A 17,638-nucleotide genomic window follows, 5' to 3' on the forward strand; every position below is an offset into this window, starting at 1 on the left:
CCCCGGTCCGGGAAAATCCCACATGCCGAGGAGCGGCTGGGCCCGTGAGCCATGGCCGCAGAGCCTGCGCGTCCGGAGCCTGTGCTCCGCACGGGAGAGGCCACAACAGTGAGAGGCCCGCGTACCACAAAAAAACAAAAAAAACTATTTGGGGTACTCAATAATTCTTTTTTTTTTTTCTTTTTTTTGCATTACTCAGGCCTCTCACTGTTGTGGCCTCTCCCGTGCGGAGCGCAGGCTCCGGACGCGCAGGCTCTGCGGCCATGGCTCACGGGCCCAGCCGCTCCTCGGCATGTGGGATTTTCCCGGACCGGGGCACGAACCCGTGTCCCCTGCATCGGAAGGCGTACTCTCAGCCACTGCGCCACCAGGGAAGCCCCCCAAATAGTTTTTGTTTATGTAAGTTGTAGCTCTCATTACTGCATCGAAATGAATACTGAGAAATATTTGCTCCCTTAGCTGTCAGAGTGATATACACATCATGCATCCTCTGGAAAACTTCTACGTATACTTGTGAGAGCATGAATGTGAGGAAGGAAAAAATAAGTGAATTATTAGGAAAATAGTTTTGACTTTATCGGGACCCTCAGGGTTCCCTGGATCACACTTTGAGAACTGCTGCTCTAGCTTAAGTGCTTCGTGAATGATCAGATTCCGCTGTTCGGACGAGGAAACCCAAGGTCTGAGAGGAGGAAACAGGGCAGCACCAGAGCTACGTTCCACGCCTCGCGCCGCCCGGCAGCCTCGCTGCGCAGCAGCTACGTCCTTAGCAACCGCCCCCTCCTCCACCACGCCGCCGCTCTTCCTGGGGCGCGAACCCCGGCGCCCACACGGCTCCAGAGGCCCCTCCCCTGCGCGCTCCGCCTGTCAACCGGCGTCCCCGGCGCCCTGAGGCAGGCCCTGCCCCGCCTCCTCTCCTCTGTGTCCTGGCTTCCATGGCAACCGCGGCGCGCGGCCATGGCGTCACCCCACCCTCCCTCCTCGTCGGGCTAAACCATTCGCTTCAGGGACCTTCACAGGGGGAGATGGAAACAAGGGAATTTAATAGAACGTCTGCGCGCTACTCTGCCCCCGTTTTTCTACCTAGCTTAAGTTATACACATCTTTTTTTCTCTTGCCAACTGTCCCTGTGAGTGTGGCGCCGTGTCTCGCCTGCTGGGTTCGAACGCCTCCTCTTCCCAGGCCTGCGGATGGGTCGGCCCACCAGGAAGGTTAGCGGTCGGCGCGGGTTGGCACAGATGCGGGGGAGCACGCCCGACGTCGCGCTCAGGGGGCGGGGCCGCGCCCAGGGGGAGGGGAGGTGGGCAAGATGGCTGCCGGCGAGTGATTTTGCCCAGATACCTCCGGGGGCCGCTGAGACACCGGGACGGGGGGTGCTGCCCCCACTGCCGCCCTTCTTCCTCTCCCCCGCCCCCAGAGACCCCCTCCTTCCCTTCCTCCTTCTGCCTCGGTGGGGAGGGGGGGGAGGTGGGCCTGGTTCCTGGGACACCATGTCGGACTCTGAGGAGGAGAGCCAGGACCGGCAACTGAAAATCGTCGTGCTGGGGGACGGCACCTCCGGGAAGGTCAGTCCTCGAGCGGGCCCGCCGTGCCAGGCCTGCAGGAACCCCGGCGCGGCCCTGGCGCCCCCCAGCCTCCTTCCCGCCCCCCCGGCGTCGCCTTATGTCCCCGAGCCCTGGGGCGTCTGGGCTTGGGCCCGCGAGGTCGTGGCCTGGGGTTCGACACTAATAGGCGCTTTGTGAAGTCCGTCGAGAGCTGTCCAGCTCCTCTTAAATTAAAAAAGAAAAAAAAAAAATTCATTGCCTAACCCCTGCCTGGATCGCGAACTCCTGCTTCTTCAAGACACGAGCCAGTATCGCCTCCCTGGGAAGCTTTCCAGCTTCTCGCCTCTGAGGACTGGCAGGGACCTGCTAAGGCATCTTACCTCTTTTTACTTTAGTCCAGGTCACACTTTGCTTCTTTCCCCCCGTTTACCGTTTCTGATGGCTCCACTGTACTGGGAGCTCCCAAGAACTTGACGCTGGAATCAGATTCCCTGGGTGAGAGAATTGGGGCTCCATCACTTACTGGTCGGATCATTGGAGGGCAATTTGCTATCCTGTTTGTACTTCATCTGTAAGATGGGTATATTGATAGGGGTCTCCTCGAAGGGTGAAGTGTGCAAAATCCACATTAAATATGAAAATCTGCATAAAGCTTTCATAACATGGTGTGCACTCAGTAAACGTTAGTTGCTGTTTTAGAGCATCATTATCTGTTCATTTCTGTTCCCAGCACAGCACCTGTCAACACAAACATTCATTCAGCAAATATCTGTTGAACTCCTCTTCTGGGCTGGATGCTGAGGGCAGAGCTGCTAGCCTGACAGAGAGGATCACTGCCTTAAAGGCTGTCTTTCAGTGACAGTTGGTTGAATGAATGAGAAGTGAGTGCGTGAGAATATCTGGCAGCCAGTCCCCTTACCTCGTAGGCACAGGTCTTTAACCCAGGGTTGTGGAGCTCCTGAGATGGAATAAACATTGCCCGGTGCTTGCTCTTTGGAGATGGTCCATAAGATCTTAAAGGGTTCTTGATCCACGCCCCAAATAAGGTGAAGAGCCTCTGCCCAGCCAACCTTCACACCTGTCGCTCCTTTCAATGGCGCCAACACTGCTTCTGGCAATATTGTTAAAGTTTGTCTCCTTTCTTCTTCCATCCGCTTTCCCAACTAGAGGCTTCAGAAACGCTGGTTATTATTGTTACCAGTTTCCCGTTTTCGGCTTCACGTTTTCGTGTTCCTGGTGTAGTTTGGACCCTGGTTCCTATGGTGACGACTGCTCGATACATCTTGCCTGGCAGTTAGCACTGCACAGCTGCTCCTGTCTTTCGTTCTGAGATTTGAGTTCCTAGGGCCCTAGGGAAAGGTGTCATTCATATGCAGGATTTGGAGGATTCTTGTTAATTTCTTTCTTGCCATCCCTGATATTTTGTTATTGATTTTTATTATTGAGGAAAAACAACTTAATATGCTCTGATTACTTTTAAACATTTTGAGGAAGAAGAGAACTTGGGATCACTTTTCTTTATAAAGTATTAATTATATGACTTTTTGTACACTTGTAACAACTTTTTGAATGGATGAGTTGTTTTAAATGAATCAGCATTGTTTCTGACACCCTTATTCAGTAAAAATTTTAAGTTCTGTTTTTATAGTTTTCTCATTATTCGTATTTTCTTTTGAATGTCTTCTAATTTTTCATTTCCTAAACCTTTTTAGGAAAACCTTTATGGTCAACTCATAACTGAATTGATTTCCTGTTTAAAACTATAATGACTGTCTATAACACTAATACACTTATAAAAAGACACAAAAATTGTCCATTATCCTACATTCTATCATAATTCTTTAAATTCTTGTTAATTTTTTTTCCCAGTATTCATCCATTATCATACATGTATTTCTCTGTTGAAATTTGTTCATAATTTCTATCTAGGTTTTTCATCTAGCCTGTCATACATTTTCCTCTTGTTACTAATTTAGTGTGAATAATTATGATTTTTCATCTGTCAAAAATTTTATCTAGTGTACAACAAAGCATATTTTTTTCTTCTATATTATTGAATTAGGATTATCATTCTGCTTCAAAGGATAACAGTGATACTGTTTATGGCGTTCTGATTTAGTCTTTGTCATCTTGACTAATCTATTTTAAAATTGTAAAGGTTTTTTTCTGCCAGAAATTTCTGGATACCAGCATCAGAAATCTAACCATTTTTATTATTCATATATCAGCTTTTGTTTTTTTCCATACCCTATTCAGTTTTCAGATTATTGCCATATTATTGGCAGCTACCAACATTCCCATTCTATTTCTTTTACTGTCCTTTTCTATTATGAATTCAGCCTCTCTTTCATTCTTACTTGTATCCTGATTTAACTCCTGGCCATTTTTTCTAGTATCAATTTTTCTTGCTAGTTCTAACTCAGGGCATTTTTATACACCCTTAAAAAAACAATAGAATTTTGAGATGACCACTAACAGTTTATTCGAGAGAAATTTAGCTCCTCCTGCTATTAACACGTGTTTCTATTTCTTTCCTGTTTTGAGTCATACTTCGGATTTTATTATATACTTCTTAAGATTTTTTTTTGAGGCAAAATATTCTTTTATGGTGTCTTTTCAGTATTAGTAAATGCAGTATGGTTAAAAATTGTTAGCAAAAGTTCACCAAACTATAAAGAATCAGAAAAAAGAGTTACAGATATGAAAGATGGTTGTTCTCTTCATAATTGTTTAAAAAGGGTATTTATACAATGACTTCTAAGAAATTATTGAATGAGAAAGATAGCGTAATACCTAGATAAGTGAAGAGGATGTGCCTCCTTCCCACTGATTCAGTTGATTCTCTGTTTAATTTTTATAGTGAGATGTCTGGAGATGGTATAAGAACCCATTTTAATATTCTTTGTTCGCAATGACCTATACTTTTGACAGATTGTACTCTATTCCAATTGAAAATTCTAGCTTTATGTTTGCCTCAAAAGTGTGAGACTTTCAAAATCTAGAAGTCCGATTTTTAGGACAAGAAACACTAAGCTGAAGTTACATGTGCCTTGAGTTTCTCTTAGACTTATAAAAGTGTTTTAGCCATCCATATATTAAACACTTTGAAATATCTGTAATAGTATAAGTAGTTTTAATTATTTTTCTCTAGAACCCTGAGCCTCTTCACAGATGATTTTGTGCTCTAAGTTAAATAAGCTCAATGGCATAAACAAGGCTAAATGAAAAAAGGATTTAAAAAGGAATGCTTCCTTTTTTTTTTCTAATCTCTTAGTTTTTATATTATCAAGGAAGCCAGATGAATTTTCATTTTGGTGTAGTGAGTTTATTTCTCAGAGTCTAGCAGAACATCTTTCTTATGGTGCTCAATAAATATTTGACCAAATATTTAGTGATTTCTTACAAATGCTGAGTATTTAAATATTAAAACAATTGGAGTTAGTGTGTGCAAATTGCCATTTATATGAAAAATATGGTTCTTATGTCAAAGGAATTTTAGGTCTTTTTGTTTAAAGGAATTGAAGTTTGGCCAAGTTTTCTTTTGCACTACTGTACTTATGTTGTAATTAATTATAGTAAGCTATCTTGGAAATTTTATCTTAGTTTTCATTATTTAGGAGTTGACATCTAATTTTAACTTTTAAAATAAGAAAGAGCTATTTTTCCTTAACTTTAGGAATCTGTCTTGAAGAGCATAAAAGCTTCATGAAACTCCCTTTCTCTTCTTTTTGGGGAAGTCTGCAAATAAATAAATCATGCTTTTAAAATGTTTAAGAAGCTTTTGAGTTATTGAGTTATTTCAGTTGTTACTAGATTATTCTTTTGCTTTGGTAAGAAATGGTATCCTAAAGAAACTCTAGAGTTTTGAATGTAACTTAGAGTTGTTATTTAAAAAATGTAGATATATATTTGTTCTGGTTATAATATTCTTGTGACTTTTAAGCTTTATGGTTCTTGGATGGAATATATTTATTTTTGTCTGCTTAATATTAATCTTAAAAATGTCAACTTCTTAATTTAAAAGATAAATATTATCAGTCATTCTATAGAATCATTTTCATTTAACATTTAAAAAAATAAATATTTATTTATTTATATTTTATTTTTGGCTGTGTTGGGTCTTTGTTGTGGTGTGGTGGCTTCTCTTGTTGCAGAGCACGGACTCTAGGTGCGTGGGCTCAGTAGTTGTGGCAGGCGGGCTCTAGAGAGCAGGCTCAGTAGTTGTGGTGCACGGGCTTAGTTGCTCCATGGCATGTGGGATCTTCCCAGACCAGGGCTTGAACCCGCGTTCCCTGCACTGGCAGGCGGATTCCCAACCACTGCGCCACCAGGGAGGTACAACATTTTTAATATAGAGAAAAACTAGACATGTTTCTTGGGGGGCAAAAAGAAAGGAAATTCTATAAACAGGCTTTCCTCTCCTCAATTAGTTCTACTTCTTATTGGCTGAGGGCACAAACTACTCAGATGTTTAACCTCAGAAATGAAACATCTCTGAAAGTTGTATTGAACTGATATATAGGGACATATAAGATTCAGATCTTTAATCATGTTGTTTTAGTTTTCTCTGTTGATAATTCTCAAAGTCTAATTTCCAGCAAGGTGTAGGGAGCTTGACAATCAGGGGATTCAAAGAGATTTAGCGGATTAGTCTGTTGTTGCCACTGATAGCTGGTTGGCAAGTGAAATTTACCTGGTGGAAAGTTAAGTCCCTCTTCCCCTTGTAACTGATTAGAACTGCTTAAAGTTGCTTGATGGATTAATGGGAGTATAAATATTAAGATTACTTAATAAGATTTAGTAGTGATTTTATGTTTACATTTCTAAAACAAAGACATTAATTTTGATATTCTGTGCATCAATTTTTTAGACCTCCTTAGCTACGTGTTTTGCTCAAGACACTTTTGGGAAACAGTACAAACAAACTATAGGACTGGATTTCTTTTTGAGAAGAATAATGTTGCCAGGTAAGAGACTAAAATGTCTTAACATAGAAAACTGTCCATATCTGACAATAAGAGACATAAGCAGAAATGTGTAAAATAAATTTTGAGGCTGTTTGTGTGTGAAAATATATGTAATCAGTAAATCTATCTTAGGGAGGTTAACTTTCATCAGCATCTACCATGAAGACATACTGTCCATGTGTGTAAGGAAAAAGTTTATATCTTCCCCACTCTCCCACTGTTTTTGACCACTGCACATTTTTTGAGGATAAACAATAGTTGCTTATAAAATTCTAAAGTTAAAAACAAAATCAAATGCCATGTAATTATCAACAGGTATTGTATGAACTAAATGTGAGAAGACTGGAAAGGATTATTTTTTTAAATATTATTTTGATTAACCTCTGCTTCAGTTTTTTGTTTGAGAGAAAGTTGGAACAGAAGTATAATGTAGCTATGGAACTTCTGTGCTCTAATATGTGAATGCTGTTTTATGCAAGGCAGCATGAAATTGCTGGCATTTAATAGACCACTAAAATTTAGGGTCCCTAGGCACTCATAAAAATACAGTTTGAGCATTCAAGATGTTTCAGTTCACCATGCAAAGAAACTATTTAGATGCCAGTTGCAGCACATTTTGTGGGAAATACAGGGAAATAATAACAAAAAAAGAGTGGTTTCTGTTTTAAGTTAGTTTCTGAACAATTGGGGCTTTAAAATGCTCTGTCTATTCACTTGTGCTTAAATTATATGTTTAAAGTATTTTATTAAAAGCAGTTTATCTTGATTGACTTCATAAACTAGTCCATCTTTCTCCTCTCTGAGGAAACACATTTGAATAAAAACAGTTGCAAGTGTAGTGTCAGATTCATATACTGGAACGTGAGTGATATAGTGGGAAGCGGTTTAATAAATTATAATATTTTTGAAATATGTTAACCTCTCAAATACTCCATCTATCAGACAACTTGCTATGAATGTTTTAGAACAGCTAATGAAAACTCTTGGTAATTGAAGGTATTCTGCATATCTCACTAGTAGTATACTCCCTTATATTTTGTGATGTTTGGTATTTGGCTACCAATGAAAAGTAAATTAGAAGATATAGCTTGAGAAAAGAATTCCAGTTTGCCATTACTAAGTTATTATTCAGAAAGAGGTTTAATGAGAAATGTGTATTTTGTTTCTTTTGTATTTTCTTTTAATGTATTCAAAACTGAAAATCTCATTTTTATTATTCTCACTTTTATGGATAGGTTAATACTGCTTTCAGAATATTTACAACAGTCACTAGTAGAATACATGTACAAATCACATAATATACATACTGAAAACTTATTTTGCCACAGTTTTTTCAGAGACGCCAGTTGTACATAGAGAGCCTCAAAGTGTATTTAATTACTGACTTTTGTTTTCGATGCTAATTAGCAAAAGCACTAACTTTCTATATTATTAATATTGTTTAATTTTTCTGATTTTTCAGTTCAAAGACTTAAATAAAGGAGCAAGCACCTACTCAAACATTCAAAACATTTTAAGACTGATTTTGGACATTTTATATATGTAATATATATGATGATTTCTGATTTTTTGTACAATACTACCGATTTTTAAATTTTGATGACTTTGTAAAAAATATTTGGTATTTTTGAAATCCAAATTTATAATATAATATTTTAGAGTTAGAAAGTATTTAGGTTAAAAATGACATTAGGAAATATATACTCAATGAATATATATTTTAATTTTCCTGATTAAGGTTTTATTTTGATGGGCAGAGTTCCAGAAAAAAATCTTTTTTTATAAAACGGCAGTTGGTTTTATTCTATTTAATTGACTCAAAATTGTGGTAGAAATTTCAGTAAGAAAAAATTGTTTTAAAGTAACTTGATTTTATATTAATAGGTACATTAAGAAATGAGGTTAATAAATTAAAAGGTTTATAGTATACCCTTTATATACTTTAACTTTAATTTTAATTCATTGTGTCCAAGGATTAATATTTGTATCATTTGCTAAAACATTACAGGCAGCATTAATTGAATTTATGGTATAGTAGCATAGGAGGCAAATCTAATATTTGTTAGTATTCTAGTAAGTCTTCTGTCCATTCAGATTGTTAGAGGTGTAATACCTCCTGTTCATCTATTGACATTCTCTTCATGCAAGTTTTCAAGGTCATTACTCTGCAAATACTCATCCATGTTAGTATATTTCATGATCTGGTATGCTGTATAGTCTGGATGCAACCACTGTGCAGATTTTACTGCTTAAAATAGTGTATCTGTTAGTCAGAGATTCTGCTGATAGAGCTTCTTAAGAGCCTTAGTCAAAATACTTTCAGGAAGCTTGTGGGTACAGTCAGTAAACAGCGTTCTACTGTGAAAAGGATTTCTAAGTCTTTAGTACAAGAAGTGGGCAGACTTGTGTTTTTAGTTCCATCTTGACTATGCAGCACTTTAAGTAAGGTTAACCAAGGCACCAAGTGTACTTTTACAAGGTCACTGTTGAATCCTCTTGGTGGCTTTGATTCATACCAAAAGCAGCTTACCTGTATTTTGTCACCTCATTTATTTTTTTCCCTAGTTAAATGTCATTGCTTACAGAAGAGCAGGAATTTTCTAGTATTTTGCATTTGGGATTAGATTGCTGACAGTTTCCTCCTTAACATTCTTTATTAGTTAGAAATTTATATTAGATGGATTCTTGGTTTAAAAAAATTTTTCAATGTTGATTATTTGAAAATTCTTATATAGCTTTATAGGCATGCCATTTTGAAAATATACTGGAAGCCTTCATATGTTTTTGCTTACAAAAACTAAAAGGAATATTAATTTGAATTCTATATTATTTTGTTTCCCAAATAGGGAACTCCCATTTATTTTTATTTTTATGTGTTAATAAGCCTAAAATTCAAATGTGGAAGTTAAAAATACTTTTCTAGATACATGAAATAACTATGAAGTTAATATCATTTGTTGAAGCTATAACGATAGCAAAAGTTTGTTTATTTCTTGGCTAGCATTGTGTATTAGTGGGTTATTAGTATTGCATGGCTATTTTTATCTGAGGCACTATAATATGTGTATTAAAGAAATACAAGCCAAGAACAACGAACAGCGTTTATTTGGAAAAGTATGGATTTAAAAAATATCCTCAACACACAAATATAAACCTCTCAGGTGGGAGATAGTTATAAACGATTTAGAATCAGTCTTGAAACGATGTAGTCAGAATTTGAAAACATGTAATAAAGATCATGTTTCTAAAGTTACAGATAGGATAGGATCTAAATGTCATAACTAAATATCAGAACTTAAAGGAAAAAAGCTTCATATTTCTTGATATGAAGTTGTGATAGGATTTATTGACCTTGAAGAAAATGGGATTAAATGCCCTTTATTAAGTGTTGCCTAAAATCTTACTTAAAAAAGTTAATATTGTTGAGTACTGTTTTTTGAAGTAAACAAATAACTAAAGAATTTTGAGAGTAAAATGAACAGAGTACTGCCTGTTTATCTAGGGGCTTCTGAAACTATTTGATATACTTATAGTGTCGACTAGCCCTTTCTCACCTGCCTAATTTGAGACAGGATTGTAGGAGAATGAATTTTGAGTATCGAAAAATTTAGATTTTTAAGATATTGGGTTTACACAAGTTGTTGGGTAAGTCTTAGTCTCTGACATTTTGGTTTTTTTATTCATAGACCTTTAAGAACATTTCGGTCATTACTCTGTGAGCGTTGAAAGTGTGTATATTTGGGAATGATGACGGGTGATGAACTTTAGTAGCTCTCATTAATGCTAATGGAAGTTGCTCATGTAAATCCTCTGCAGGTTGGCAGATGGAACAGACCTACATCCAAATAATGGAAAGATTGTAATACAGACCCAACAAGACGTAGAGTTAAGGGTAAAACTTGGCTGGTTAATCCAGTGTCGTACTTTCTTTTCAGTTGCAACGTTGAATGGTGTGACTAACATTCTCCAGTTTTAGTGTTTTGCATTGGCATAAAAATTCATATCTATATAATCCTTTTCTGGTTTGTATTTGAAGTGAGACTAGTTTCTTAGTGTCTAAGTTTTTGAGTTTTCCTGATTTGCAAATCATTCAGAAAGATACATTTTTGGTGTGGGAGCTCATTTTGAAGGTACTAGTTGAGATTTTGTCTGCCTTTGGAGAAAGCTGCATAATTTTATTAGGAGAAGTAGTTTGAAATGTTAAACTGTAAAGCATGTCGAACTTGATCTTTAAATTTTGTAATTGCATTGATAATAGAGAATAACATAATTTTTTTAACAAGTAAATATTTTGCAAAATGGACAAAATAATTTTAAAGATTGCCTTTTAGTATTTTAGAATGCTTTTATATGTTTGTATGGGGAAGAGATTTGTTAGACTATTTTGTGAGGGATTTGAAGCACATATTATAATTTGTTTCAGTGGAACACTTTGAACAGATATAAATGCATCAAAATATTTAGTGATATACTGGGTATGTAACCTACATCAGTTCTGAAGAGGGCTGTCAAAATGTTTATATTTTATAGGTTAAATTTCAAAACATAATTTTAAAATTATGTTCACTATTGTATATAGTAGCTGACATTCAAATTTAAAAATTCATTGAAGTTGAAACTGTGGGACCGTTTTTGTAGTCTATTAGGAATCTGTGAGTTCTAGAACCTATGGAGTTTAGAACTTACGGGAAAATTCATTATGTGCAATAAGGTACATTAGTATATAAAGTTCACTTTTAATTTTTAATTTATATATCTTATTCCACATATAAGTGCTTTATTGTTTTATGCTCTGTTTAAGAAAAAAATTCTTTAAGGTTTAAGAAGTTTGTGAATTAAAGCTTTCTTTATTTTTTTTTGTTTTGAAGGTGATTATAAATGTGGTTTCATGAAAATGGGGTAAAGTGTAAATCTAAATTTCCCACTATTATCTCTTTTGACAACATTGTTTCACAATTCCAAATATGTGACCATGTGAACAGGCAGAATAAAAGACAAATTAGGTTCAGAGTTTATCGCTGTGACTTAATGTTCTGTGAAACTATTCAGTTGTTATATTGTTCCTTAACTTTTTTTGTATTCTTATTTTTATATTCATTTTTTTATATTCTAGGAAACTTGAATGTTACTCTTCAAGTTTGGGACATAGGAGGGCAGACAATAGGAGGCAAGATGTTGGATAAATATATCTATGGAGCACAGGTATGAAACGAATTGTATGATTATTCCAGTACTGAAGATACTCTCCTTACAAACACAAAAGCAGGTACACACACATGCTGTTTCTACCTTGATTTTTATCTGATATGTAGGGAGACTGATTTTACATTTGTGCTAATCCTTTGATTTCATCCTCCCTCAAAATCATGCTTGGAATGATTTGGATCAGGGAACTGGATGACTCTAATAGCTTTCATATGCTACTTATATTACTAATACTATTGTCAGCAGTTGAATACATGCAGTGATAAATGATATTTTGATATTTAGTAACTGATTTGGTTCTGTGGACTACTTACAGAATACATAAATTGAATGATAAATACTACAGAGGAAAATTTAATTTCATTTTAAGTTGTAAGGACAAAAAGCATACATATATGCCTATATATTTTTGTGCCGTGAATTATTCTATTAAATATTTATAGTTCTTCAGATTTAACAGATATATCAATATATTGTATCAGAAAACTAAATATGACTAATTATATGTATGAAGCACATACAGCATTTTAACATGATAGTCATGTGTGGTGTCTTTTCAGAAGAAAATCTATGTAGAGTAAGAAAAACCACTTGAATGATGATATAACAAAAATTCTTTAGTACATTACCTTATATAGACATACTTTATAAGTTTTAAAATTAAATTATACAAATAAAAAATATGCATAGTAGTAATTAATATACTTAAATTAATTATTGACATGCTGTTTATTTTTGCTTTTTCTTCTATTTTGAGTTAGTGTGTATCTTTCATATGATCATGAGGTATTGGGGGGATAATATTCTTAATCCTCATTTAGTTTTTTACTGGAGTTCGATATTTTAAGTTGATATTTTAACTTGGTTATGTGGAGCTGGGTTGCTCATAAGAAATGAATCTAGAAGATGAAGACAGAATGTTAAGCACTCTGCTGTATGAAGTTTGATACTTAACAAATACCATTGCCTTAATTTTGGATGGAAAATAGATTCTGAATTATAAAATATTCAGAGAAGGATGAGGCTCATATGGTTCTTAATCATGTATAAAGGCCCTAGGGTATTGTTTTTTGCGTTATCGATGTATAGATTTGGCTCTGAGAACCTTCTTTTCCTCTTCTTCTACATTGTTCTTTGTCTTTTGGAAAATATTTCTGCTCACTTAACATTTTCACTTGTGACCATATGACTTAATATTTTATGACTGTTCATTTTTCTCTTAAAAAATGTGTCTCAGATTTTTGTGTCTGGCTCTTTCATTGTTGTTTGTTTCTGTTTTAAACTGATTATGTTTAAAGTAGATATTAAGCTAAAGAAAAATTGCTGGACAGAGATTTGTGGGAAGCCACAGTCCTTGTTTCATTCACCTAGTTGGTAAAATGGGATTTGAAAATAACAATCTCTTTCCTCTTTGCTCCATTAAAATCTATCTTCATGGACACATACTGGATTTTAAAAAAGTGAAAACTAGATTAGTCAAGCTTCTAATGATATTTGACTCTGAATGTCAAATAGAATAGCTTTTTTGGTTTATAGATATATCTGAAGTTAGTGGAGAATGGGAAGTTTTTATGCATTTCAGAGTAAATAATAATAAAACATTCAATTAATACATTTTTTTCACTTAAAAATTAGGGGAATGTAATGTTTATGGGTTAGACTCTTAATTTACCCTTACTTCAAATCACTAAAAAATTTTATTGTTTGATTTATAGAAAATTTAAATTTATTAATATTATAAAATATTATATAAAAATTAATGTTGATATGACATTCACATAATATAAAATTAACAATTTTTAAAGTATATAACCAGTGGTATATAGTACATTCACAATGTTTCTTGTGTGACCATCCCCTCAAATCAGTTCTTTACAGTGTATGTTTTATGCTATTACATAGCTGCTTAAAGTCAGCAGACATTAATGGGCAAATTTGTAGAAATTTAAAAAATTTCCATCATTTTTGAGGATACTTGAGTTTAGTGAAATGTCTCTGTTCTTTTCTAATGTACTTCACATCTTGAGAGAAAGAGAATGTCACATGAGATTTCTATTTCGAAGGTACATGTTGATTTTTTTTCTCTTTTGACAGTGTCTTACATTGTTTATACTTTATAATCTCTGTAAATCATATACCCTGTTTTATTAAAAAACAATGTAATAAAGTATTTCTAGGAATTTCATGAACATTTTCATAAAATCGTCCCAGGAAAGTAGGAATTTTGAGATGATAAAATGAGTTGTCATAAATTTTCTCTGCTTTCCAGAGATTCTAAATTAAATGCTGTGTAAAATACAATTAATTACATTTGCCAGTAGTTTCTTTCATTGAAATACATGTAAATGTTTTACCCAGGCCAGAGAAGCTCAGACTACAGTTCACTACCGTAAATTGGGAGAAACGTTACTTTGTTTTTTTTTTTCTGATTTGAAGTTTTTTTTTTTTTTTCCGAATGTTACTTTGAAAAAAACAGTGCTTTCGTAAACATTTTAATAACATTTAATAATTTTATATAATTACATAACTATTCTTCAAAGTAGATCTATACTGTTTCTAGAGTTGTTGTAGATGCTGTACATTGCCCATCTCACGAATACTTTGGATTTTTGTGCACATGCTACATGATGGAAATCTTTCAGAAATGTTTTGACAAGCAGTTTTGAGGACATCAGTATAAGGTCTTATTTAGGATTTTGTTTTAGGTTCTCTAACTTATGTAATGTGTATGGAAAGAATTATCTTACACATATCTGGGCTGTTAAGCTATGTGAATCCATTTTTCTAAAGCATTTCTTATCCAGGAAGAAGCTTATTTGTAGGCTGGAATTAACTTAGCTTCAAATAAAACTGATTATTTTACCCTCTTCACTTTTTCCCCACCAGTAGCATTAAGTTTTAGTGATAGTGTATTGAATAGTGTTGATTGAAACAAAATTGAATAGACACCGAAGAAAGAATTAGTGAGGTATTTTGTCAGAAACTAGTTCTAAGAATTGAAGTATGTCCCAGTTAAATTCCCAGATTTTAAATTAACTTAAAATTTTCTAGGAGTCTTTAGAAAGATGTTATAGGCTATTTTTCATAGTGGTTACAAGCAAACACACAGTACATAGTGTTTAGTGCCCTGTAACCTGTGGCTAACAGAGGCTAATAACAAGCCTCAGAGAAGGACTGGATGTTTCATTTTTGTAGCTCTTTCCTTCCTGGAATCTAAGTGGTTTGCAAACACTGCCCTACTGAGTATAAACTCAATGAAGTGTACTCATTTGTGAGGTAGAACATAACTACTATTGTGTACCAGTGCCCCACACAGATGAGCCACCCTGTTAACCACCAACAAAAGCATATGGTGCCAGTATGACAACTGGGGAGAGAGCGTATCTCAAAGTTGGACTCCCTGAGACTCTCTGCTGTCTTTTACCATGAATTTTTTCGTTGGATATTTGTCAACTTATAACTTATTATATTTACAGACCTCTCTTGCATTAGTGTTCCTTCTTACAGGTTGTACTTATACAGCAAAGTACAGTATATGTTGTTACGACTATTGTATAATCTATATGATTTAATTCATTTCTATATATAATTATAAACTAAAGTAGATTATTTGTTGTACAAATCAGGGAGAAAAAAATACCTGTATTTTGGAAATGGGTAACTTTCACTAAATTTATGTACTGCATCTGTTAAATTTTAGAACTAAATTTTGAAATACCTTATAATACTGTTAAGTGTTGCCACAGTGTTTGTTCCTTCAAGACTGCTCAGTTATTCCTTTGAAAATGGTATCCATTTGGTTTACTGACTCATCATGCTTACTAGATATGGTGATAAGTGAAATAGATGAAAACAAAGTACTATATAATATGTAATATTTACTAAAAGTCTTAAGGTTTATAAAGAGAAGGGGTGGTAATATCTTTTGGCAGTTGCGGGGTGGTGGGGAAAGTGAAGTTAAGGCATAGAAGATGGAGGAAATTTTTGTGAAGAATTCGAAGATGTAGAAGGATTTATTAAACTTGAAGTCTCATTTCCAAAAAGTCATGGCAGAAAGATTTAGAAAGAGGAGCAGGTGGAGGGTAAATTAGGAAGAGGAAGCACAGGACAGTATGGGGATGAAGACATAGCAGAAGGATAAATGGTGGATAGGTGATAAAAGAGGGTATCAGGGACATGAGATATGGTGGTGGGTTTAGATGGCCACAAGATTGCCAAGAAACAGTTATTTCCAGCAGTTCCCTGTAGATTCTTCTTAGACTTGAGTTGTTGCCAAGATGTGTTGCATTTCTGGGGAGTTGTACTTTCTGATAGTTTTTTGAAAGGAATCAGAAGAGAACTGGGTTGATTGATGGGGTGAGAGACTCAGGGCTTTGAGGGTACTTATATTATAGGCTCCCAAAGAGATGAGTACTTAGAGGTCTGGCTTTGGTGTGCTGAAGCTGGTGGCTAGAGGCCCCTGGGAGTCTGTGGCAGCTTGTGTGAGTTTTGGTAGTTTGTGTGTTTCAAAGAAGTGGTTCATTTCACCCTGTGTTTTCACATTTTGGGCTATGGAGTTGTTCATATGATTCCTTCATTATTTTTTTAATGTCTGTGGGAATCAGTAGTCATGACCCCTTGTTAATTTGTGCCTTCTCTTTCTTTATCTTTCTGTCTCTCTGACTCTGTCTCTGTCTCTCTTTTTGGTTATTAATCTGGCTAGAGGTTACCAACTTTTGGTTTTTATTAATTTTCTCTGTTGTTTTCCTCTTTCCAGTTTCATTGATCTCTGCTCTAATTTTTATTATTACTATTTTTTCTGCTTGCACTAAGTTTAAATTGCTCTTCTTCTTCAGTTTTCTAAAGTGGAAGCTTAGATTTTTGATGTTTCTTCTCTTCTGATGTATACATTCAGTGCTCTGCATTTTCCTCGAAGTTCTGTTTTTGCTGTATCTTCAAGTTTTGATACGTTGTATTTTATTTAAGATATTTTAAACTTCTCTTGAGGCTTCTTTTTCGACCCAGGTGTTATTTAGAAGTATGTTGTTTAATTTCAAAATATTTTGAGTTTTTCCAGCTCTTTCTATTATTGATTTCTGATAATTCCATTGTAATCTAAGAACATGCTTGGTATGATTTCTATTCTTATAAATTTGTCAAGGTGTGTTTTATGGTCCAGAATGTAGTCTATCTGGTGAATGTTTCATATGAGCTTGAGAAGAGGGTACATTTTAATGTTGTTGGATGGACTGTTTCATAAATGTCAGTTAGATGAAGCTGATTGTTACTGCTGTTCAGGTCAACTTACTGATTTTCTGCTTGCTTGATATATCAATTAATGAAAAAGGGGTGTTGAAATCTCCAACTATATTAGTGGATCTGTGGATCTGTGGATTTTGAATTCCTTACAGTTCTATCAGTTTTGGGCTCCATATTTTGATACTCTGTTATTAAGTGTATATACACAAAGGATTGTTATGTTTTCTTGGAGAATTAACCCCTTTACCATTATGCCAATCTTTATGCCTCCTGATTTCCCTTATTCTGAAGTCTGCTTTGTCTGAAATTAATATAGCTACTCCAGCTTTCTTTTCACTTCTTTTAGCATGGTATTTCTTTATCCCTTAACTTTTAACCTGTGTCTTTATATTTAAAGCGTGTTTCCTGTAGGCAACATACAGTTGAGTGTTGGTTTTTCATCCACTCTGACAATGTTTTTTAATTGATGTATTTGGACCATTCACATTTAAAGTGATTATTGATATAGTTGGATTCATATCTTTCATGTTTGTTTTCTGATCCTTGTGCTTGCTTCCCTCCCTCCCCTTCCTTTTCTCTTTCTTTCTTTCTTTTTTTTTTTTTTTTTTTTTTTTTGGTGGTACGCGGGCCTCTCACTCTTGTGGCCTCTCCCGTTGCGGAGCGCAGGCTCAGCGGCCATGGCTC

At 35.4% G+C, this 17,638-nt stretch overlaps 1 protein-coding gene across 2 annotated transcripts in view; it reads left to right on the top strand.

Annotated features, from left to right (window-relative positions):
* The first annotated feature begins 1,289 nt into the window (after positions 1-1,289).
* Positions 1,290-17,638, top strand: part of RAB28 (RAB28, member RAS oncogene family) — a 99,833-nt gene continuing 83,484 nt past the window's right edge. The window contains exons 1-3 of one of the 2 annotated variants that reach the window (XM_007100998.2): positions 1,290-1,565; positions 6,415-6,511; positions 11,625-11,713. In XM_007100998.2, the coding sequence (XP_007101060.1) occupies positions 1,491-1,565; positions 6,415-6,511; positions 11,625-11,713 (261 nt within the window). In that variant the 5' untranslated portion in view covers positions 1,290-1,490. The remainder of the gene's footprint in view (positions 1,566-6,414; positions 6,512-11,624; positions 11,714-17,638) is intronic. The other variant, XM_028492131.2, reaches the window with a different exon arrangement.

This window comes from Physeter macrocephalus, chromosome 7 (assembly GCF_002837175.3).
Source record: "Physeter macrocephalus isolate SW-GA chromosome 7, ASM283717v5, whole genome shotgun sequence".
Classification (NCBI taxonomy): domain Eukaryota; kingdom Metazoa; phylum Chordata; class Mammalia; order Artiodactyla; family Physeteridae; genus Physeter; species Physeter macrocephalus.